This window comes from Blennius ocellaris (assembly GCF_963422515.1).
Source record: "Blennius ocellaris genome assembly, chromosome: 19".
Lineage (NCBI taxonomy): Eukaryota > Metazoa > Chordata > Actinopteri > Blenniiformes > Blenniidae > Blennius > Blennius ocellaris.
In genome coordinates, this window is record NC_137668.1 from 2,171,979 (window position 1) to 2,197,679 (window position 25,701).

Here is a 25,701-nt window from a genome sequence, read left to right on the forward strand (position 1 = left end):
TCAATGCTACGATCTGCAGAAACTTTTACGTTCTTGCTTGATGCTAGAGTCTTTGCCTTCAAACCTGGGTGGGTGCAATAAGGAGTTTAGGGTTAGGGGTACCCCTAGATGTGGTATAAGGGGTGATTTGGCATCACTGGTAACCCTTTCATGTGAAAGATTGACCCTGAAAACCTGCCTAAAAATCCAAGATTTATTGATTTATCATGACAACTGACCAAGTTAGTGCTTCACACGTAAATGGAAAATGACTTGTAAACCGAAAAAAGTCATCTTCGAAATTTGACACTTTCCCATACTCCGATTTTGTCCAACTTTTAGTATGTTGTAGACTAGACCCAGCCTAACACCAAAAAACAAAATTTTGCAATTTTTTTGGGGTAGGGGCACTCTGGCAGTATATTGACCCTACTATATCTCCCCACCCAGTCTATCTCTGTCTTTCATCTCCTCTCCTCTCTATCTTTTCACCCCAACCAGTCTGCAGAATTCCTCCACCTCTGAGTCTGGTTTCTGCAAAGTTTCTCCCTGTTGGGGGAGTTTTTCCTTTCCACAGTCGCAAACAAATCTGCTTGCTCATGTGGATATGTTGGGCTTTTCTGTTTTCTCTATAAAAGCACAGATTGACTGTAATGTATTTAAAAATGTATTTTTTTAATAAAAAAAAAAAACAACAAAAAAATATTAATTCAAATTCCTGATTAACTGTTTAGTATATCTTATGAGACTGATAGAACTGAATTGCCTATCATTTCCTGTTAAGACAGGTGGAGCTCCGAGGTTCTGATACACATCAGATTACATTTCAATAACATTATTAATAACTATCTTTGATATTTGCTAATCATTATCGATAGCCAACCACAATATAAATAGTGATCCTTATGAGGTAAGAAATCCCTACATTTGTCAATGTTTTAACATCTGGCTGAAGTTTCTCTACATTTTAACAACATCTGGCTGAAGTTTGTCTATGTTTTAACAATGTTTGGCTGAAGTTTATCGATGTTTTGATAATGTCTGGCTGAAGTTTATCAATGTTTTAAGAATGTCTGGCTGAAGTTTATCGATGTTTTAACAACGCCTGGTTGAAGTTTATTGAAGTTTTAACACCATCTGGCTGCAGTTTATTGTTGTTTTAACAACATCTGGCTGAAGTTTATCGATGTTTTCACAATATCTGGCTGAAGTTTAGCAATGTTTTAACATCTGGCTGAAGTTTAGCAATGTTTTAACAACGTCTGACTGTCATGTTTATATGATATATTTATGTAACATATGATATATGTTATATGTCACAGTTATTGACAGACTGGCTCCTCCCTCTTCCTGAATAAATGGAACTACTCTTTGTTTCAGCTGTTGTCATGTTGTCCTAGCCCAAATTCCATTTATTGTTCTGGTCTAGTTCTGGTGTTCTGATCTTTGTCTGGTTCTGGTTTTGGGCCAGGACTGGTTTTGGTCCGGGTGCTGGTCCTGTTCACAATGTTGGCAGTAACCAGTAGTTCTGCACATGCTCAGTAGAGCCAATCAGAACAACGTCTCCTCTGTGGTGTCATGACTACCAGTCCATATTTTCCTGGACTTGGTACTTTTCTTTTAATAGTCACTACAATAACAATACAACTTGGTACTTTTATTTTGACAGTCACTGTAAAAACAATTCAACTCGGTAGTTTTATTTTGACAGTCAGTGTAATAGCAATTCGACATTCTTATAGAATGTCCTGTAGTACGTTCTCGACTGCTGAGAAGGCTCTCTTTTCTGTAGCCAGCAGGGCGGCTCTACATCTCCTGTCCACCCTCCTCATGTGACTGCAGAGAAGAGCGAAGTTTCAGCTTTGAAATGATCATATGGAGGCAGATTGGCCAGTGCAGCCAGATCAGCCAGAACAACGAGAATGACCAGAACAGCCAGAACAACCAGAATGACTACGGCCAGAGCAACCAGAATGACTAGAACAGTCAGAGCAGCCAGAACAGCCGGAGTGAACAGGACAGCAAGAATAACCTGAACGGCCAGAACAGCTCGAGAGGCAAGAGCGACCAGAATGGTCAGAGAGGCCACAGTGGCTGGCACAACAGCTTCCTGAGTATATGTGCAGGCATTGCTTTTGATGAAGTACCACTCATCTTTGACATCACGATCAGTAAATCTTGAGGAGTTTGTACCTCTGTTTGGTTCATCGTCCGCAGGCTGGCCAACAGGAACAGGAACTGGGATGAAGGATGGGCTGTCTGGGACTGGAATGGACAGGTGCAAATGTAAAATCTGGAGTGGCCATGTTGGAGAGGTGAGAGTGAGAACCAACAGGCTGGGGGTGAGTAGCATCCTTCCAGAGTGGCCATGTTGGAGAGGTTAGAGAGAGGACCAACAGGCTGGGTGTGAGTCGCATCCATCCAGAGTGGCCATGTTGGAGAGGTTAGAGAGAGGACCAACAGGCTGGGTGTGAGTCGCATCCATCCAGAGTGGCCATGTTGGAGAGGTTAGAGAGAGGACCAACAGGTTGGGGGTGAGTAGCATCCTTCCTGAGCGGCCATGTTGGAGAGGTTAGATTGAGGACCAACAGGCTGGGAGGGAGAAGCATCCTCAGCGAATGATCCCCAGAGGAGATCTCACCGCCTTGTAATTAACAGGATGTTTATGGTGGAGCAGTGGTTAGCACTCTTGCCTCACATTGAGAATGAATCGGGTTCAAGCCCAAGGTTGTTTGCTTGTTTCCAGGTTAACCTGCTAGGAGTGTGACTTGTGTTGGTTTGTCTGTCTGCATCAATCTTAAGTCACCTCCATCAGTCTGCATCAATGCTCCATCACCTCCACCAGATTCTGTGTTGATGCTCCGTCACCTCCACAACCCCCCCCTGTTTACAGTAGCATAACGTCTCTCCGCACTGCACTATGCTATTGTAGACTATAGACTGAGCTGCTGGTAATGAGAGGATCTTTCATGTTTAGGATTTTTAGCATGTAGCATCGCTGGTCTCTGAGCGTGAAACTCATGCATGTAACATGTCAGTGACGTGCGGTCAGGGGTGGCAGGAGAGGCCTCACCAGCCATCATGATAAAAAAGAAAAACGTACATAAAATAAATATGAATATTTTCCACTGATTTGTGTTAAAGATGCATTTTCAGTATGACTCAACACATTTTTGACATTTTATGAAGTAAACATGTGAGTATTAGTGGATGAAATCCCGGGTGAGGCAGTGGAGAGCTGTGCCTCATGTCTGAATGTGAACCAATACAAACTGGGTCACATGATGCTGCCCCTTTCTGTTCCTCAGCATATCAACAATATGAACTTTACACTAATATTTGTTATACTTTTGGCATAAAATAATTATTTTTCCTATCATTTTGACAGACAACCTTTATTAAAACCGATTAAAGCAGCAGAATTGAAAGTTTGCTGTTGGTCAAAACTAAATTATTGCCGCACACATCTCTATACTTTAATTAGTCTACAGTAAATATGAATTGCTTGGACACAAGGAAGGTGCTCTATCCATCTCTATAAAAGAAACTTTCTTTGTAGGACAAACATGTCCCTGTGTTTATGTTTGTGTTTATGTTTGTATTGATGTCAGTGTGACTGAAAGAGGAATGCTGACGATATGAAGCATTACCAGTTGATGCCGTTGGATGAAGAGTGAAATAAGAAGTTCTTTTCACTTCTTACATTATAAATCTGAGGCCAGAGGAGTCGGTGCCTCACAAGCCAGCAATCTCACCTGTAGCATGTAGCAACACTGGTCTCCGAGCCTGAAACTCTTTAGCATGTCATATCACTGGTATGTGAGCCTGAAACTCTCGCACATAGCATGTAGCATCACTGGTGTGTGAGTCTGAAACTCTCTAGCATGTAGCATCATTGGTCTCTGAGCCTGAACCTCTTTAGCATGTAGCATGTAGTGTCGCTGGTGTGTGAGCCTGAAACATTTTAGTATGTAGCATGTAGCATTGCCTGATTGTTCCATCCTGATTGAGCCATAAACACCACATTCCCTCCTCAACTCCACCTTCCCTCATCCCTCCATAAACTCCACCCTCCCTCCATCACCTTCACTTTCCCTCCTCCATCTTCTAAACTAACCATCTTCCCTTATCACCTCCACCTTCCCTCATCCCTCCATAAACTCCCCCATCCCTCCATCAACTTGACCTTCCCTCAATCAACTCTGCCTTCCCTCCTCCCTACATCATCTCCACATTCCCTCCATCACCCCCACCGTACCTCCTTCCTCCATCAACTGCACGTTCCCTCAATCATCTAAACTAACCACCTGCCTTCCGTCACCTCCACCTTCCCTCCATCATCGAAACTAATGACCTGCCCTCATTCGCATCCACCTTCCCTCCATCACCTCCACCTGCCCTCCTCCCTCCAGCATATAAACTAACCAGCCTCCCTCAATCACCTCCACCTTCCTTTCTCCCTCCATCACTGTCACTTCCTGTGTCGTGTCTTGGGGGAGGTCAGAAATCTCTGATCGCTCTTGTTGCAACTTGGTTCATGTAAATAAGTTCACAACTTTTATTCTGGAAATATTGAATTGTTGAAAGTGCTTTGGTATTCTATCAGTATATATATATTGGTATACTATCTGTACATACTTCTTACAGCTCTCGGCGAAGGTGGACACTTCTCTCTTCTCTCCTCTCCCCCTCGTCTTCCCCGCTTGCTGCTCCCGTCCTGTACTGTCTCATGTCTGATCTAACAAGAGCCTCTCTTCACTCCCACATCTGAATTTAACCGGAACCATGGAATTGATCAACTGGTTTCTCAATGCAATCGACCAAATGTTTTACGACACGACGATCGGGCAAAGGAGAGGCCGCATGTCCCGATGAGACGTTTGCAGCTGGACACATGCTGGATTCCTGGGGTTCCTGGAGGTCCCTGTGTTTGGCCATTCTTTCCATCGAGGATGTGGAGGACCTCTACATATTGGGATTCATGATAGCAGGTATGCCGCTGATTGGGGCTGGCGGCTTTCTGATCTATTGCAAAGTTGAGATGATTCAGGCAGCTGCATTGGGAAGGCTGCCTATCGTCACTGGCTGACTGTGCCGAGCTTTGAATGCTCAGACTCATGTGATAAACAAACTCAAGAGTACGCAGGTCACGACTCGTTTACGCGGAATTGGAACCATCTTGGGGGATATTAAAATTTGGTTGGGGAAGCTAAGAAATTTGGCCACGATTTGGAGCAGCATGAAGACCAGAGACACTCAAGGTCGAAAGATAAAGCTGAATCGCCTGAACGAAAACAAACCTAATCTACATTTTGGCTTCCCAGACACCCAGTCGCCAAGGGTGGTGTTTTGTCTTCAACTCTCCTGGATGTGAGCGTGGAACGAAGCCCCCCCCCCCCTTCCTCCCCTCCTCCCCCCTCCCCTTCCATGATACTTTGGCCCACTGGAATTCACCAGTACCTTTCACCGCCTTTGCTACACCCCCATCCCCAACTCCCAGCAGAGGCTGTGGGAGGAGTCATGGCTGATGGGCTGTGCGCTGAAACACCTCCTCCTAGCAGCGGGCTGCAAAACTACCCTTCACACATCCTAACCGCTGTCTCAAGAAATATGTTGAAACCTGTCTGTGTTGATGCTAAATGTGCCTGAGGTGGATTTTTTTTTTCCAATTACAGACTGTGCTCTAAGGAGCACAGTCTGTAATCTGCTTTTTTCCCCCTCCTCTCCTCACCTCTTGTTGTCCTTCTTTTGCCCAAACTTTCTATGCAATTTCATTGTACCTGTTACAATGACAATAAAGACAATTCTATGGTATACTATCAGTGAATATATTGGTATTGTATCAGTTACTTGATTCAAGAGAGAGGTTCAGTCATACCAGTGAACGAAAGCTACTGCAACTGGCCGAGCTTGGTCGGCCAACACCTCCACCAGTTGTAACTACACCACACTCAACTCCTCTCACTGACCATTGTTGGGCCCTGTGCATCCATGCTTCAACTTCATGCAGTAGTTTCTCCCCCAAGAGGAGGAGTCAGCCACACTCAAGCATCACTCAAAGCGGCCAGCTCCTGCAGTTAAAACCAGATAAACATCATGCTTGTACAAAAACTCTCTCTTTTATTACTGAAAGAGTTCAGAGAAATGCATTTCTGACAGCACAGGAGGAGAAAAATAAACTGTGCAGTTGAAAAGTGAAAACACCGTATCACAGAATTGTGGCTGCTGTGAGGGGCGTGGCCTTGTCTTGTTCTTATGGAGTATGGATTGGCCTAAAGCCTGATTCACACAGCAGGATAGTTAGGCCGATTTTGGCCCCCTTCTGACAATCTTAAGGACTCGCAGATCATAATAAGATAATCTTATATTCCTGCCATGGTGATGTATTAAGACTGCTCTCGTCTGCTGGGAAGGATGTCAGTACCACTCCGATATGAGAGCAGGATATTCAACATATTGGATTGTTTTGGCCCGTGTTCTCACGAGGAGAAGTCACAACAAGCCCGTTGACTGTGACACGAAGTCAGTCAGAAAGCCAGGTGACGTCGTGGCGCCAGACTAAAAGCAGGCAGGGAGTCCAAAAATCAAAACAGTTGTCATGACGAACCAAAATGTGTGTCTTTTTAAAATGTGTTTTAAAAAAAAACACACCACAAACGATCGCCATTGCATTCTCTTCATCCGCCAGATTTGTTGACTCTGGAATCACGTTTGATCTCGCAAGGTTTTGCGAGATTTTCCATCTGATTTGCGGATGTTCGCCAGTGACATCTTTGGTGTGTTGATGTTGCTGAGTGGCTGGACACCACACACGCTACCACCAAAACTGTTACACCTGTGATTATTTATCGCCGTGTGTGTGTGTGTGTGTGTGTGTGTGTGTGTGTGTGTGTGTGTGTGTGTGTGTGTGTGTGTGTGTGTGTGTGTGTGTGTGTGTGTGTGTGTGTGTGTGTGTGTGTGTGTGTGTGTGTGTGTGTGTGTGTGTGTGTGTGTGTGTGTGTGTGTGTGTGTGTGTGTGTGTGTGTGTTTGTGGTCTCTCAGGTTTGGGAAATCTGCCAACAATTTTATAATCCTGCTGTGTGAACCGGGCTTCAGACAACACCTTCTCTTCTCCTTTATCATTTAACTCTCTCCATCTCTAAAACACCTTCTCTTCTCCTTTATCATTTAACTCTCTCCATCTCTAAAACACCTTCTCTTCTCCTTTATCATTTAACTCTCTCCATCTCTAAAACACCTTCTCTTCTCCTTTTTGGTTAAACTCTCTTCCTCATCACCACCACATCACTCCTGTGTCTCTATTATTGTTTTTCATAATGTCTCCTTTATTGTCTCCTGTATTGTCTCATGTAATGTCTCTTGTCCTGTCACTAGTATTTTTCGAGTATTGTCTCTAGTTCTGTCTCCTGTATTGTCTCTGGTACTGTCTCCTATGTTGTTCTAGTTCTGTCTCAAGTATTTTAAACTCTCTTCCTCATCACCACCACATCACTCCCGTGTCTCTATTATTGTCTCTCATAATGTCTCCTTTATTGTCTCCTGTATTGTCTCATGTAACGTCTCTTGTCCTGTCACTAGTATTTTTCTAGTATTGTCTCTAGTGCTGTCTCCTGTATCGTCTCTAGTACTGTCTCCTATATTGTTCGAGTTCTGTCTCAAGTATTTTAAACTCTCTTCCTCTTCACCACCACATCACTCCTGTGTCTCTATTATTGTCTCTAGTAATGTCTCCTTCATTGTCTCTTGTGTTGTCTCCTGTACTGTCTCTAATGTTGTCCCCTTTTTTGTCTCTAGTGCTGTCTCGAGTATTGTCTCCTGTATTGTTTCTAGTACTGTCTCTAGTACTTTCTCTAGTATTGACTCCTTTATTGTCTCTAGTATTGTCTTCTGTATTGTTTCTAGTACTTGTTCTAGTTCTGTCTCCTGTACTGTCTCCAATACTGTCTCTATTACTTTCTCTAGTATTGTCTCCTTTATTGTCTCTCGTATCGTTTCTTGTACTGTCTCTAATACTTTCTATAGTATTGTCTCCTTTATTGTCTCTCGTATCGTTTCTTGTACTGTCTCTAATACTTTTTATAGTATTGTCTCAAGTATTGTCTCTAGTATCATGTCTAATATTTTCTTTTGCATTGTGTATTGTGTTTTTCTGTTTTTAGAATAGTGTTGTAAGTACTGAGAGTGGTGTATTTGAAGACCGAGGGATGCTGCTTGAAATGAGATATACAGTATTATTATTTAATTAGTGAATTTTCTATCTGCTGAATTTGGAGGGAAACAGTTTCATTCAAAGCTGAAAGGACATGGTGAATAATCCATTACAACATTTATTCATTCATTCTCCATGAAGAATCATCTATTACAAGATGAATTCATTAATTCATCCATTAGCGGCTCCAGTCTGCAGTAGAACAGAAGTGATTGACAGTGACTGTCTAGTGGAGGAAGCAGAAGTAAAACATCAGATCAATACATTTATCACTCATCACTATTAATTGAACGATTATTAATAGATTAGTATTAATATACTAATTATTAATAGATTATCGGTCATTTATTATTATTGGATTATTACAAAAAGAATATCAATATATTAATAGATTGTCATTAATATATTATTAATGGGTTGTTATTAATAGATTAACTATTGTTTGTCAGTTTTATGAACTGAAAACACAGAAAAGATAAAAATGCAGCAGATGGTTTTACCTTCCAGAGAGTTTTCCTTCAGCTCCTGCAGTGAAACACGCAGGGAGGGGGGGGGGGGGGGGGGGGGGGGGGTCAGGACCAGGCACCCCCTATCTGGGACCGTGTGTGTGTGTGTGTGTGTGTGTGTGTGTGTGTGTGTGTGTGTGTGTGTGTGTGTGTGTGTGTGTGTGTGTGGGTGGGTGTGGGTGTGTGTGTGTGGGTGTGTGCACGCAAGTTTTTTAGTGTTCCTGCTGTTTCTGTAGAGACAGACATTGTTTTCACAACGGCACAGTGTAAACGTGAAATAAACATGGAGGACCGAAGTGTTTCCTGGTGACTGTGTGAATGAGGGAAACCATGAACACCACAAACACACTGTGTCTCCAAGCCACAGCCAATCAGAAGCTCCAGAGTCCAAACCCTTTCATCTGGTCACATGACATATCAATTCCATCCTGACCCCGTCATGGGTGGATGAGGGGATGAGTGGATGAGTGGAGGTCTTTTAGCAGGCAGGGTTGGGTAGAGGTCGCCAGCCTACCTTGATGATGTCCTCCGCCGTTCGCTCCACCTCCTTCAGCCGCTTCAGCACCGCCTCCTCATTGGCTGAGATATTGAGTTCTTGTGTTTCCAGGACCTGGATCTCATCCTCCATCCTGTGGAGGAGAGGGTGGAGTCAACCACTGTAACTTCGCCACCTCCACCACTGTGAAAACAGTCACCATGGTGATTTCCCCCATCACTGTGAAACATCGTGTAGAGACACACGCCTGGGAGATCTCTGGATTCAATCAGTGTCCATCTTTATTCTGGATTCAATCAGTGTCCATCTTTATTCTGGATTCAATCAGTGTCCAGCTTTATTCTGGATTCAATCAGTGTCCAGCTTTATTCTGGATTCAATCAGTGTCCATCTTTATTCTGGATTCAATCAGTGTCCATCTTTATTCTGGATTCAGTGTCCAGCTTTATTCTGGATTCAATCAGTGTCCAGCTTTATTCTGGATTCAGTGTCCAGCTTTATTCTGAATTCAATCAGTGTCCAAATTTATTCTGGATTCAATCAGTGTCCAGCTTTATTCTGGATTCAATCAGTGTCCAAATTTATTCTGGATTCAATCAGTGTCCAGCTTTATTCTGGATTCAATCAGTGTCCAGCTTTATTCTGGATTCAATCAGTGTCCAGCTTTATTCTGGATTCAATCAGTGTCCAGCTTTATTCTGGATTCAATCAGTGTCCAGCTTTATTCTGGATTCAATCAGTGTCCAGCTTTATTCTGGATTCAGTGTCCAACTTTATTCTGGATTCAATCAGTGTCCAGCTTTATTCTGGATTCAATCAGTGTCCAGCTTTATTCTGGATTCAGTGTCCAACTTTATTCTGGATTCAATCAGTGTCCAGCTTTATTCTGGATTCAATCAGTGTCCAGCTTTATTCTGGATTCAATCAGTGTCCAGCTTTATTCTGGATTCAATCAGTGTCCAGCTTTATTCTGGATTCAATCAGTGTCCAAATTTGTTCTGGATTCAATCAGTGTCCAGCTTTATTCTGGATTCAATCAGTGTCCAAATTTGTTCTGGATTCAATCAGTGTCCAGCTTTATTCTGGATTCAATCAGTGTCCAGCTTTATTCTGGATTCAGTGTCCAACTTTATTCTGGATTCAATCAGTGTCCAGCTTTATTCTGGATTCAATCAGTGTCCAGCTTTATTCTGGATTCAGTGTCCAACTTTATTCTGGATTCAATCAGTGTCCAGCTTTGTTCTGGATTCAATCAGTGTCCAGCTTTATTCTGGATTCAATCAGTGTCCAGCTTTATTCTGGATTCAATCAGTGTCCAGCTTTATTCTGGATTCAATCAGTGTCCAGCTTTATTCTGGATTCAATCAGTGTCCAGCTTTATTCTGGATTCAATCAGTGTCCAGCTTTATTCTGGATTCAATCAGTGTCCAGCTTTATTCTGGATTCAATCAGTGTCCAGCTTTATTCTGGATTCAATCAGTGTCCAGCTTTATTCTGGATTCAATCAGTGTCCAGCTTTATTCTGGATTCAATCAGTGTCCAAATTTGTTCTGGATTCAATCAGTGTCCAGCTTTATTCTGGATTCAATCAGTGTCCAAATTTGTTCTGGATTCAATCAGTGTCCAGCTTTATTCTGGATTCAATCAGTGTCCAGCTTTATTCTGGATTCAGTGTCCAACTTTATTCTGGATTCAATCAGTGTCCAGCTTTATTCTGGATTCAATCAGTGTCCAGCTTTATTCTGGATTCAGTGTCCAACTTTATTCTGGATTCAATCAGTGTCCAGCTTTATTCTGGATTCAATCAGTGTCCAGCTTTATTCTGGATTCAATCAGTGTCCAGCTTTATTCTGGATTCAATCAGTGTCCAGCTTTATTCTGGATTCAATCAGTGTCCAGCTTTATTCTGGATTCAATCAGTGTCCAGCTTTATTCTGGATTCAATCAGTGTCCAGCTTTATTCTGGATTCAATCAGTGTCCAGCTTTATTCTGGATTCAATCAGTGTCCATCTTTATTCTGGATTCAATCAGTGTCCAGCTTTATTCTGGATTCAATCAGTGTCCAGCTTTATTCTGGATTCAATCAGTGTCCAGCTTTATTCTGGATTCAATCAGTGTCCAGCTTTATTCTGGATTCAATCAGTGTCCAAATTTGTTCTGGATTCAATCAGTGTCCAGCTTTATTCTGGATTCAATCAGTGTCCAGCTTTATTCTGGATTCAATCAGTGTCCATCTTTATTCTGGATTCAATCAGTGTCCAGCTTTATTCTGGATTCAATCAGTGTCCAGCTTTATTCTGGATTCAATCAGTGTCCAGCTTTATTCTGGATTCAATCAGTGTCCAGCTTTATTCTGGATTCAATCAGTGTCCAAATTTGTTCTGGATTCAGGCCCCAGATTCACACCCAATGGACACACACACACACACACACACACACACACACACACACACACACACACACACACACACACACACACACACACACACACACACACACACACACACACACACACACACACACACACACACTGTTGCCCCAGCCTCCCTGGTTCAGAGTTGGCAATGACACAATGTGACCTTTGACCTTCAGAGAGGCTGGCAATGGTCATGAAAATGCAACAAAATAAAGGAGATGAATCACTGATGATCCTCTGAGAGCTTGGCGAGATGAAAATAGGAAGCGGAGGTGTGAGAAAGAGAAAGTTTGATTACCCAGCTGTCCACATGCTGAAACTTGAACAAGACAATAAAAGCCCAAACTGCTCCCAGTGAACCGAACCAACTGCATTGGTGTGTGAGTGTGTGTGAATGGATGAATGTGATTAATGGTGTGAAGTGGTGACTGCTGCAGCAGAGGAGTGGATCTGACAACAGTGAACTGTTATTTCATTGTTTCACCTTCACATGTATCTGAACTGACGTAGTTCTGATCCATTGTCACCTCAGTGTCATGGTTACCTGGGGATGTTGTCATGGTTACCTGTGGGTGTTGTAATGGTGACCTGTGGACGTTGCCATGGTTACCTGCGAATGTTGTCATGGTTACCTGTGGATGTTGTCATGGTTACCTGTGGATGTTGTCATGGTTACCTGTGGATGTTGCTCTGCAGAGTGTCGCTCTGCTGCTGCTCGTCCTGAGCCTGCAGCCTGGTGGCCTCCTGCTCCTCCTCAGACTGCTGGCTCACGCCGTCCATAAGCCACTGCTCCCTCAGAGCCTTCTTCTGGGGGCACACACAAGTCATGAGACATTTTACTCTTTCATTTCTTTTATTCTGAAAGGTTTCTGTGGAGACACACAGGAATTGAGACATTTTGCTCTTTATTTCCCTTATTCTGAATGTTTCCTGTGGAGACACACCGGAAATAAACATTTTCACGCTTTCATTTCTCTTATTCTGAAAGGTTCCCGTGGAACCATACAAGAAACTGAGAGATTTTCACCCTTTCATTTCTCTCATTCTAAAAGTTTCCTGTGGAGACGGATCGGAAAGAAACATTTTCATCCTTCCATGTCCCTTATTCTGAAAGGTTCCTGTGGACGCTAAGCTCTGTGTTGGAATCGCTTCATAGCTTTCCACGTGACTTCAGACTATCACTTCAACATTTCGGAATCTGTTTTTTCCAGGATGGACACTCATGGTTAGAATTTGGTTTCCCAGGATACAGACCGGTTCGCCTGGATTCAGAATTGTTCTGCAGGATACAGAAAGGATACAGAATGTTTCTCCAGAGTACATAATGGTTCTCCAGGTTACACACTGGTTCTCCGGGATACAGACTGGGTCTCCAGGATACAGACTGGTTATCCAAACTACAGACTGGTTCTCCAGAAATGTACTAATTGTGCGACTGGCTTTAAGAAAGTACCTCATGCTCAACTCAGAAAATACAGTCTGCATGATGTTCAGCAAAAACCAATCATGGTTTTTGACCCAATCATGAACACAGGGCAGATCCTTTGTGTTCTGGATGGTGAGGAATTGGAGTTGGTGGTCACCCAGTTCAAATATCTCGAGGTCCTGCTGGACTCCAACCTCACGTTCGCAAATCATCACAAAAAACTCACAAATATAATAAAATTTAACTTATAAAACTTCAAACAAATCTAAACTGTCATCACAACAGAGGCAGCCAAATCCTACCTCCACTGTAAGGTATTCTGCCACACGAAGTACTGCACATGGAGCACTGTTTCACACTATCCTCCAGTATATGTAATGAAATTGTCTCTATTTTTACAAGATCAAACAGTTACTACTGAAAATGATTACTATCTCAACATAATGTCAATGTTAATGAAACATGCTGGTGCAAAATACAATAAACTGTAAACATAAAACTATAAGCTCTATAAGCTCCTTGGTGGTACCAGATTGGAGCCTCTTGGTGTGATTATGTTCTCTGCTGCGCAGGGAAAATAAATTTTTCGTGTACCAGAGTACGTGACGTGAAACTTCACTGTACCAGAGTACGTGACATCAATATCATCACCCACCCTGTGTGCTAGGCTCCGCCCCTCTGAGGTCGAACACACGATCCGTACACGTTGACTGCTCCTGTTCCAGAGCTACTGGGTTCTAGTGTGAAAAATCACAACTTAAAAGCAAATAAAGAGCCAGAGGCTCAGAACTCCTGAAGCGAAACATTAATTACTTGAGGAAAGGTGGAGAACGCCGAGCAACAGAAGTAGAGATCGTTTCCGGATCGTTATGGAACGTTATGGATTGTGACTTTGCTTTATGGAAGGTTATGGATTGTTACGTTACGTTATGGAACTGTTGGGATCTCACAGGACCACAGAAAGTTTGTTCATTTCTGGGGAAAGACAATTTTCATATGTCATGATACACAGTCATGACATGAATTCTGACCCAGGAATGTGATTGTCTTTCACACCCAGTGGGGGAGGGGACTTTCTGCAGGACCTTCCTCCCCCCCTTTCTGATCACAAGACGCTTCCCCCCCCCAGGCCTTCAGCCAGTCACTGATTGGTTGAAGCTCACCTCCGAATCCACACGTGGAACAAAAGGCTGCGGAACCAGTCTACTTGCTCTCTTGCAAGACTTGGACCCCGAGTCGGGAGGTTGCTGAAAGCAGCTCCCCAGCGTTAGCATACAGCTAACACCAGAGGCCTGCAACCAGGGGCCTTCACTCCTCAACTCCTCTGCTGACCCGACCATGAGGGTCAGACCTTCCCCTGATCCAGAGACCAGCGCCCAGAGTCTGATCTCCCATCAACCAGGAAAACCAACCGGTTTCTCCAGAACCAGCCAACCACAGTTAGCCGGGGGCGCTAACTACAAGAAAAACCAGCAGCTATCCTCCAGCCCGGACAATAACCGAACTCTTTCAAAGACACCAAGGAAGATAGTAACCAGTTTCTCCAGGATGGGAACAGGGAAACAACACCTCACAGAACTTCTTTGTGTTTTCCTCAACCAGCAGGAAAACCATCACAGACCTGAGCGACCAGCTCCTCAGTCTGGACAAAAGGAACAACCAGGAGCTGCAAAGAAGGACTCCTGAAACATCAACTTCATCTTCTTCTCCTCAGCCTGCAGAACCAGCAACCACAGTTAGCAGGAGGTGCTAACTACAGGAGAAGACACCAGCTTCCCTCCAGCAGGACAACAACCGAACTCCTTCAAGGAAGTGGGAACAACTGGGCTTTACCTGAGATTAGTTAAACCTGATGCTATGCATAGAACTGTTTAACTTTTATGAAGATGTGTTGATTCTGTTACAGTGATTGCGTTCTTTTGATAATGATATTAGGAGCCGTTATCAACTTGTAAACCAACGCTAGCTCTGCCACAGACACAGGGTCTGCATGCTAATCTTTGCTTTACTAACTAGTTAACTCACAACCCTACACATATCACATCAAAGACAACATCACACAGTAACTGAACACCATCTGATGACTCCTGATGTTTTACAAGACAATCGCATTCACATCAACTCATTCTAGAAATGGTCCTTTAGCAGAGACACACAGGAAGCAGATGCTAAAGACTAGCTTCCATGTTCCATTGTTCTCCAGCACATGGTGGAGACCCAGGACAGACCTTCTGTGGAGGGCAGTGGACAGAATTTGTCCAGCTCTGCACACTGTCTAGCGTTGTGCACTCGGAGTCCAAATTTAAGACTGTGGCAATATTGGACTCCAGGCACAGAGGGGCAGACAGAGGGGGAGAGCTGCACAGTGCGGAGGTTCGCGTGGAAGTGAATCCAACACGCAGACACAGATTGGTTGAAACAGGGATCGGCGTCCCTGACTTCAACACAATAATAAACACACACAATATTACAGTCACGTTATTCTCATTGCCTGCCCAGACTCTAAGCCTTACTCAGTTTGATGAGGGTGAACGTGCTGCCGGCGGCCGGGAAAGTGCGTTGATTTCCCGGCTGGAGCTTGTTTTTCTCTCTGGCGTCCCAGGTAAACAAGCTAAAATGGTCTGTGGACAGGAAAAGTCCACAGGATGATCCGAGGAGGATCAAGCGCTTCTTTTGAGGAGGGGGGAGAAGAAGCGGCTTCAGGTCTGCATGCGGGAGGAGGGTGCGCTGCCAGCTGCACACTCGGACTCCGGTGAAGAAGAAAAAAGGGAAAAAGGAAAAGTGAAATTAAATCCACGGTGGTTGTCGGCTCGTCCGGCCGGGTGTGGAACTCCGGGCCCGGTCAGCGGGCACACGTGGCACTTCGTCTCCGTGCGAAACGGATGCGTCCGTCTTTACGCAGGTTTCAACATTGGAGAGGCAGAAATCACCCCGGCGGGGGTTTTTTATACCTTTTGGCTGGTGTCGGGTTTCCAGTGGGCTCTGGGTCATGTGGACCAATCCTGACGGAGGGCCCGCCCCGACATTCCAGCTGGTGAGGGGGAGCTCTCAGGCTCCCCCTGCCGTTGGCCTCCAGTATTGCACCTTGAACGGGGGGGTCCGGGGGGGGGGGGGGGGGGGGGGGGGGGTGATCAGGTGATCAATGGCGAACTTTTCCAGTTGTACCATGTGGTCTCTTTGTTCTCAAAACGTGGTCCCCCCTCCCCCCTTCCATGAGGTTGAGTGGCCCCAACAGAACGTTATGTTACGTTATAGAACATTATGTTATGGAACATTACGTTATGGAATGTTATGGATTGTTACCTTACATCATGGAACATTATGGAATGTTATGTTATGTTATGGAACATTATGAAACATGCATAGAAGTGAGTCCAGAGTGTATTATGTATCACCCACGTTCTGAATATTCCAATAATCCGGTCCAGCCCAAGTATTTTGGTCGTTTCAATGTTGCTCAGATTGAAATGTTCCAGGAAAACCTATCTGTTGTCCTCATCAGGCAGGTTGTCCTCATTGAGGCGTGCTAAACAGTGACATGTCGTCAAGTATCGGGTCCAATCCTCACAGGTTCTGCTGTACTGGATTCACAGTGAGGAACTGAAGCGTGGTACTGAAGCATGGTACTGAAGTCCACGTTTGCACAGAATGTGCTTTCCGTCAAGGGTTGTTCTAGTTCAGGGGTCAGCAACCTTTAATGCTCAAAGAGCCATTTGATCCCGTTTCCCACTGATTCTAACACCCAGAGAGCCGCACACATTTTATTTTGACACTCCCACCAGCAGACCATGCCAGGAGGACACTACACACAAAACTTCCTTCACTGCTGGTTGCCAACTTACAACTAATAAACTAAACTACATGAACTAAGCAACAAAAATCCAACGCAACACAATTATTACCAACACTACAACCCTAATATAACCCCCAATAATTACATTTAAAACAGGACAAACAGAAACTCCCATACTGCATTGCAGCTATCAGCTCCTTTATTGCTACACATTATTAAAATGGAAGATAAATGTGGGAGATCTGGGATTGTTAGAACCATGAGTGTGAGTGGTGTGTCTTTAATGTCCTGTAGTTGTTGTGTAATTCACTAGAATTTGCCGTCACTCTCAACAAGTCCACAATAAACCTCCCGGAATTGTCGGCGCTCCACAGCGCGGCGATTTTCCTGTGAAAGGTACAGGAAGCTCCCAGCTTCAGATACCAGTTGAACCGCTGTCATGACCTGCAGCCGCAACTCTACGTTCTTCATGCCATTATTGTTGCGTAATGACGTTACATCGCTGCGTTGTTCACGACCCGCCTACATTTGACCACTCTTTGTAGCAGGACTGCGCTCTGGGTGGCTTTGCCTCCTTACGTCCCGCTCCGGGATGAACTGCAGTGGGACAGAGGCTCAAGGAGCCGCAGTGGAGGACGAAAGAGCTGCATGTGGCTCCGGAGCCGCGGGTTGCCGACCCCTGTTCTCATTGGAACATGTGGCAGAGGTGAGGCAGATTCCCACCAAGTGCTGCCTCAGCTCTCTGCCCATAAAGGAGGAGCCACCCAGAGACACAGGGAGACAGGTGGAGACACCTGGTCCAGTCAGAAAGAAGCTGTGTGTCTACATGTGGTTTTTCACTTCATTTAATTTAATAAAACACGGTGAACTGTGAATCCGTCTCTGTGCCTCTGTGGGACACCTGAGGGTTGCAACCACCACTGCCACACAGCACTCCACCAGTGACCTCCTCTGTGTCATACAACACACAACTTCAGACACATCTTCTTGGTCAGCAAACTTGTGACCACTGGAAGGCGCTTCAGTGACATATTGTTTTTATTTTCATTTTTTTATCATGAGTAGGTCAGTGTGTGTGAGTGTGAGGGGGAAGGGGGAATGTATGGGTAATATTTGGAATAATTAACTTCAGCACTATAGTATAAACGTAGTAATGTTTATAAATGCTGCACTGTCTGTTCAGCAATGTAGGATTTTTCCTTGTGTTTTACATCATATATGTACTGTAATGAGGTTTGTTTTCTAATATGTGATGTTTTACATGTAATATAGGTCCCTTGTGGGACTCACATGGAAACAAGCTCTGAGCTAAATCTGGCTTATTTACAGCAGCGGGTGACTGTTCATTAATTTCCACAGTTTCCATTCAAATAAATTCACCAATAAAATGAAATGATAGACCGTTTGTGAATGGCAGGCTCAATACCTTGATGTACTGAAGCTTCAGTTTCTCCTCCTCAATCTGCCTCCTCTTCCTGGCGATGTCCTCCTGGATTCTTCTCTTGTCCTGCGACAAATAAGCATCCCATCAAACAATCCCACAATGCACCTGTCGTCCTCAATGCTAAACCAGAGGTAAAGCAGGCAGCTTTGATGGCGATTCTGTTCAGATGTCTGGTCACAGTACAGTGGACCAAACAACAGAGGACACAGTGGACCAGACAACAGAGACAACAATAGACCAAACAATGGAGGACACAGTGGACCAAACGACAGAGACAACAATAGACCAAACAATGGAGGACACAGTGGACCAGACAACAGAGGACACAGTGGACCAAACGACAGAGGACACAGTGGACCAAACGACAGAGACAACAATAGACCAAACAATGGAGGACACAGTGGACCAAACGACAGAGACAACAATAGACCAAACAATGGAGGACACAGTGGACCAGACAACAGAGGACACAGTGGACCAAACGACAGAGACAACAATAGACCAAACAATGGAGGACACAGTGGACCAAACGACAGAGACAACAATAGACCAAACAATGGAGGACACAGTGGACCAGACAACAGAGGACACAGTGGACCAGACAACAGAGGACACAGTGGACCAGACAACAGAGGACACAGTGGACCAGACAACAGAGGACACAGTGGACCAAACGACAGAGACAACAATAGACCAAACAATGGAGGACACAGTGGACCAGACAACAGAGGACACAGTGGACCAGACAACAGAGGACACAGTGGACCAAACGACAGAGACAACAATAGACCAAACAATGGAGGACACAGTGGACCATACAACAGAGGACACAGTGGACCAGACAACAGAGGACACAGTGGACCAGACAACAGAGGACACAGTGGACCATACAACAGAGGACACAGTGGACCATACAACAGAGGACACAGTGGACCAGACAACAGAGGACACAGTGGACCATACAACAGAGGACACAGTGGACCAGACAACAGAGGACACAGTGGACCAGACAACAGAGGACACAGTGGACCAAACAACAGAGGACACAGTGGACCAGACAACAGAGGACACAGTGGACCAAACAACAGAGGACACAGTGGACCAGACAACAGAGGACACAGTGGACCAAACGACAGAGACAACAATAGACCAAACAACAGAGGACACAGTGGACCAGACAACAGAGGACACAGTGGACCATACAACAGAGGACACAGTGGACCATATAACAGAGGACACAGTGGACCATACAACAGAGGACACAGTGGACCAGACAACAGAGGACACAGTGGACCAGACAACAGAGGACACAGTGGACCATACAACAGAGGACACAGTGGACCAGACAACAGAGGACACAGTGGACCAGACAACAGAGGACACAGTGGACCAAACAACAGAGGACACAGTGGACCAGACAACAGAGGACACAGTGGACCAAACAACAGAGGACACAGTGGACCAGACAACAGAGGACACAGTGGACCAAACGACAGAGACAACAATAGACCAAACAATGGAGGACACAGTGGACCAGACAACAGAGGACACAGTGGACCAGACAACAGAGGACACAGTGGACCAAACGACAGAGACAACAATAGACCAAACAATGGAGGACACAGTGGACCAAACGACAGAGGACACAGTGGACCATACAACAGAGGACACAGTGGACCAGACAACAGAGGACACAGTGGACCAGACAACAGAGGACACAGTGGACCAAACGACAGAGACAACAATAGACCAAACAATGGAGGACACAGTGGACCAGACAACAGAGGACACAGTGGACCATACAACAGAGGACACAGTGGACCAAACAACAGAGGACACAGTGGACCAGACAACAGAGGACACAGTGGACCAAACGACAGAGACAACAATAGACCAAACAATGGAGGACACAGTGGACCAAACAATGGAGGACACAGTGAACCAAACAATGGAGGACACAGTGGACCAAACAATGGAGGACACAGTGGACCACATGACCATAGCAAGTAGCATGTAGATAGATACTTCATTCATCCCCATGGGGAAATTTACAAAATGTGTTTGGCAGCAGTGGGATGTAGCAGTAAGTCAGAGCACAAATAGCATTTAGTACAGATAGACAGGTCTGCCCATGGCCGGGTGGGTACCGGGAGCAGCTGCAACAGACCAGAGGGGCGAGAACGAGAGGTCTTGTTAAGAGCACAAACGGGACAAGTCCATACAGTCCATACATACAGCAATATGTAAATTAAAGCCTCAACTGGACACAATATAGGTCAGATTAAAGGAATGTAAGAACAAACTGGATGATGTGGAGCTTGCTCCGGATACACAACAGGATGGCTGAAGTGGAGAATGAGTGTAAAACTCTTGGGAAAGAAAACATAGAATTAAAAGAAAAAACGGAAAAGCTGGAGATGTACAGCCACAGATTCAACATCCAAGTGTTTGGCCTCGACAAAGACATGGAAAAGGAGTGTCCTACTGAATTCATGCAGTCTTTCTTCAAAGAAGTATTTAAAGGAAAAAGTCTTCTTTGCCAATCTGATGTGGAAATTGGGCAGCGTGGGGCCTGCCACGAAGTCTGGTTCCAGACCAATGATCGTCAGAATGCAAAGGTACATGGCGAAAGACGCTATTTTAAAAATAGCAAAGAAGGAGAGGGTGCTGGATAAAAAATCTTCCCAGACTTAACAGCGGAGGTGTCCAAGAAAAGAGCGCAGTTCAAGGATCTCAGGATGAAATGACATCAGGCACACCCAGCAACACTCACCGTGACACTTAATGGAGAAACAAAGTATTTCCAGGGTCTTGAAACAGCAGAAAACTATGTTAAACAATCAATTAGTCCAACATTGTCGGTCACTTCATGAATGGTGATGGCAGTGCGCAGAAGGAAGGAACTACAATGGTGAGAAACAGTGAATATTAAAACAACAGCAGACGGATTTGGGTTTTTTTTCTCACATAATTGGACAGAACCATAAATGCTTATAATAAGCAAACATGTTTCTGAACAATATGCAATACTGTTAAATACAACAGACATTTAAATCTTTGCTGGATTACTGAGTCAATTGTAGGTTAATACGTTGTTGCTGTTGTTTTTTGTTTTGTTTATAATACATCTCACTGTGTCTTGGAAAGGAGTAGACTATAATAATTTGATAAAACGTTGGGCCATGTTTGTTTGGTAAAAACATTAAGAATGCAATAAGTTACTCAGAATGAAAGACAATTGATCGAATATAGTCTTCTTGTTGGCTAAATACAGATTGTGGAGCATTTTCACACCCCGAAATTAAATTAATTATAATGCCATTTGCAATATTCTGCCACAAATATAGAGTATTAATACTAAAACCCTTTGCATGAGTTATTGTGTTAAATAATAGAATTTAAAGATGCGGCTTACTTATGACTTCAGTTTTGAAACCCAGAGTGGCAATACAATATGCTCTATCTGAATCGGTGTTTTTGAATGTTTGTGTGTGTATATGGTTTAATGTAGTTTTTTGTTTTTTTTATTTTGATGTGTTTTGCTCCGATATCGAATTTATCAGCATGACTCCAAAGATAGATATTCATCTTTGGTATTATACATACATTACCCAAGAAAGGTCTTAAAATAGCTCATATAAATATATGTAGTGTAAGGAGTAAATTGGATGATTTAACAAATCTAATATTTTTCAACAACTTCCACATATTGGCAGTCTCTGAAACCCATTTAGACTCTACTTTTGAGGACACATCCCTGATGATTCATCAATATAATACTTAGAAATGATAGGAATGCAACTGGAGGAGGGGTTGCCAACTATGTTAATAGTCATATTTTGGCGGCCACTTGGACCCAGGCGTCTCGCCCAGCAGGACTGTGGGAAGGGGGCGTGGTTTAAGTCAGTGCTCTGTCTTTAGTTTTTGGTGGTTGAGAAATAAAAGAGAAGTTTCACCTTCAGCTCCAGTGTATCCTTTATCCTTCCACATTGGTGACCCCGTTTTGAACATGTTTGAGGAAACAGAAGACTGTGACGTCGATTCGTCCGCATCTCCTCAGCCTCAGCAGCCGGCAGTTTTCACTGCAGCTTTGAGGCTTCCTGACTTTTGGCAGAACGACCCGGCTTCGTGGTTTGAGCATGTCGAAGCGCTGTTCCGACTGCACGGAATCACCGACTTTGTCACTGTCTGGGGAACGTTTAGGTTCATCTGTTCTAGTTTGAACTTCATTTATATTATTGACTTGAGCTGAAGATATTACAGATAATTGTTTTGACTGATACCATATGTTTCTATTAGATCATAAAATGGAATTAAAGAGTTATTGAAGAGAAGGTGTTCCAAGTTTCTTATTCCTGTCAGGAGGTAGGCTGAGATCTCCCTTTAAGAGTGGGCGGGCCACAGGTCTGGGTGGTCCTGTTCCACACCTGTGGCCAATTCCAGTCATTACCCTGCCAGCAATATATGTCCTGTCTGTGTGTTTGTTCAGTGTTGGTCCGTTAGTCATCCATGTCTCGTCCGTTCTGTTCAGTGTTTTGGAGTACAAGTCTGCTGCGCTCCTCAGGTCGAGGAGCAACCTGCAACTCGTCGGTCTGTACTGTCATTGTAAATAAAAGATTTGATTGAACTCAGCCTGCCTCAAGAGTCCTGCACTTGGGTCCTGTCCGTTTCCCGTGACAGAACAGACCAACCCCACTATGGACCCAGCGGACACTGATTGCCAGCTGCTAGGAGCAGTTGGGCGGCAGGGAAGCCGGCTCACACATGACGAGCAGTTGGCTGGATAAACGGCGGGTCTCCACGACCTTTCAGACTGACACACTTCAGTGGAGAGTCAACTGAACCAACTCACCGGTCAGCTCCAGCAGCTCATCACTCGTCTCTCGGTCCCAGAGGTTCGGGCTGCTGCTGCCGCCACGGTGCTGCCAGCAACTGCTGCCGCCATGGTGCCGCCCGCTGCTGCCGCCCGCTGCTGCCGCCCGCTGCTGCTGCCGTCGTGATGCAGCCGTCACCGCTCTCAAGCCCAGCGCGCTTTTCGGGGGACTCAGGAGACTCACGACCCTTCCTGGTCCAGTGTGGTCTCCACTTTGAGATGCCGCCGGGCGCGTTTCCAACAGAGAGGTCAAAGGTAGCATACATCATCTCCCACCTGTCTGGCAGAGCGGAGGCTTGGGCCACCACTGAATGGAACCGCCAATCCCGGCTTTGTGACTATGTGGACGAGTTCACAGATGCGCTGTCAAAGATCTTCGATCGGCGTCCCGGTGGACAGGAGGCGGCTCAAGCGCCGGCAGGGCAGAAGGTCGGTGATCGATTACGCGATTGAGTTCCGCACTCTCTCCGCGGACTGCACCTGGAACGATGCGTCACTGTGGGACACCTTCCTCTACGGGCTGGCCAGCCCGGTTCGTGACCAGCTCTTCCTGGTGGATCTCCCTGATGACTTGGACTCCCTCATTGCCCTGGCGGTCAAGATGGATAATCGTCTGACGGTCCGTGATCGCCTGAGGCAGACTGACGCACAGGGAGGAGAAGCCAGAAGCCGCACGAGAGGATCACGCCCCTCTCCGCCCCACCTCCCAGCAGGAGCGAGTCCCAAGTGCTGCACAGCTTCCGGAAGAGCCGATGCAGCTTGGTCTCACCGGCATCTCCATGCAGGAACAGCATCGGCGCCTGACCAGCGGCCTATGTTTGTACTGCGGTCAGCATGGGCACAGAGCTGCAGCGTGTCCTCTTAAAGGGACAGGCTCACCTGGGTTAAGGGGGGCCCCCGGTGAGTCTTAAGAACTCCTCCACTACACCTTAAAGAAGACTCACGCCGGCTAAACTGAGGTATGCCGACAACACGTTGGACATTGGCGTTTTCATTGATTCAGTTGTGGATGAGAACTTTTTGGACCTTAATTGGGCTGAGAGACACAATATTCCCACTGAACTGTTATCAGTGCCCTTAAAGGCTTTTGCTTTGGATGGACGCAAGATATTTTCCATTGATAAAAAGACTCTTTCTGTTATTGTTTGGTCCCTCCCATGTTGAGGAGATTTCATTTCATTTAGGTTTAAGTCCGTCCTACCCAGTTATCCTGGGTCTCCCTTAGTTACGTTTGCACAAGCCCCATATTGACTGGGAGTTGGTTGTGATTTTGAGTTGGGGAAGGGACTGTGCTGAACGTTGTCGGTCAGTGTCTGTAGTTAAGGTTGCAGCTGTGGAAGTTCCTGAGTATCCTGACCTAGAGCGAGTTCCCAGCTGCTACCACGATCTAAAGGAGGTGTTCCATAAAGGGAAGGCTACATCACTGCCACCGCACTGTCCTTATGACTGTGCCATTGAATTATTGCCAGGTACCACTCCCCCCAAGGGTCGTATTTACTCGCTCTCACAACCTGAGAATCAGGCCGTGAAAGATTATGTTGAGTCCACCATAAAGGCTGGGATTATTAGACCCTCGTCCTCTCCTGCAGGGGCAGGATTTTTCTTTGTTGAAAAGAAGGACAAGACACTTCGACCATGCATTGATTACAGGGGCCTCAATGAGATAACCGTTAAGAACCGCTACCCATGACTTTGGCCTTTGAACACCTGCAGGGAGCCAAGGTCTTTACTAAGCTGGACTTGTGCAATGCTTACCACCTGGTCCGGACTAGGCAGGGGGACGAGTGGAAAATGGCGTTTAACACACTTTCTGGCCACTACGAGTACTTGGTGATGCCTTTCGGGTTATGTAATGCTCCTGCAGTTTTCCAAAATCTGGTCAATGACATGCTGAGAGACGCATTGAATACGTTTCTGTTTGTGTACCTTGATGACATTTTGATCTTTTCTTCTGATCTAGCCAGTCATGTTAAGCATAAGTTTGTTATGTGTTGGAGTGTCTTCTGAGCAACAATTTGTTTGTTAAAGCCGAGAAATGTGTTTTTCATGCTCCCACGGTTTCTTTGCTTGGACACGTCATCTCAGAGGCGAGGGTGGAGATGGACAGGGAGAAGGTCAGGACTGTGGCGGATTGGCCGACCCCGGGCAAAATTATGACATTGGCAATCGAGAGCTCCTGGCCATCAAGTCTGCGTTGGAGGAGTGGAGGCATTATCTGGAGGGCGCAGAGCACCCATTTGTGGTGTGGACTGACCATCGGAACCTAGAGTACATCAAGTCAGCCAAGAGACTAAATTCTCGGCATGCCCGGTGGGCTCTGTTCTTTACGAGGTTTGACTTTGTGGTGTCGTATCGCCCTGGGTCCAAGAACATGAATCCTGATGCCCTTTCCTGGGCCTTTGACCCAAATCCTGCTCCTCGTTCCCCCATGCCAATTTTCCCTCTGACCTGTGTGGTGGGGGCGGTGACATGGGAGATTGAGGTTCAGCGGGCTCTGGAGGGGGTGACTGTGCCGCCAGGCTGTCCTCCTAATCGCCTGTTTGTCCTCCTAATCGCCT

General features: G+C 45.3%; 1 protein-coding gene across 2 annotated transcripts in view; it reads right to left on the reverse strand.

The window, feature by feature from the left end:
• palmdb (palmdelphin b) overlaps positions 1 to 25,701 on the reverse strand; it is an 87,064-nt gene that overhangs the window by 26,352 nt on the left and 35,011 nt on the right. For both annotated transcript variants that reach the window (XM_080515462.1, XM_080515463.1), the window contains exons 3-7: positions 18,253 to 18,333; positions 12,284 to 12,414; positions 9,209 to 9,323; positions 8,689 to 8,713; positions 2,173 to 2,244 (exon numbers count right to left, since the gene is read on the reverse strand). In XM_080515462.1, coding sequence (XP_080371588.1) covers positions 2,173 to 2,244; positions 8,689 to 8,713; positions 9,209 to 9,323; positions 12,284 to 12,414; positions 18,253 to 18,333 — 424 coding nt within the window. The remainder of the gene's footprint in view (positions 1 to 2,172; positions 2,245 to 8,688; positions 8,714 to 9,208; positions 9,324 to 12,283; positions 12,415 to 18,252; positions 18,334 to 25,701) is intronic.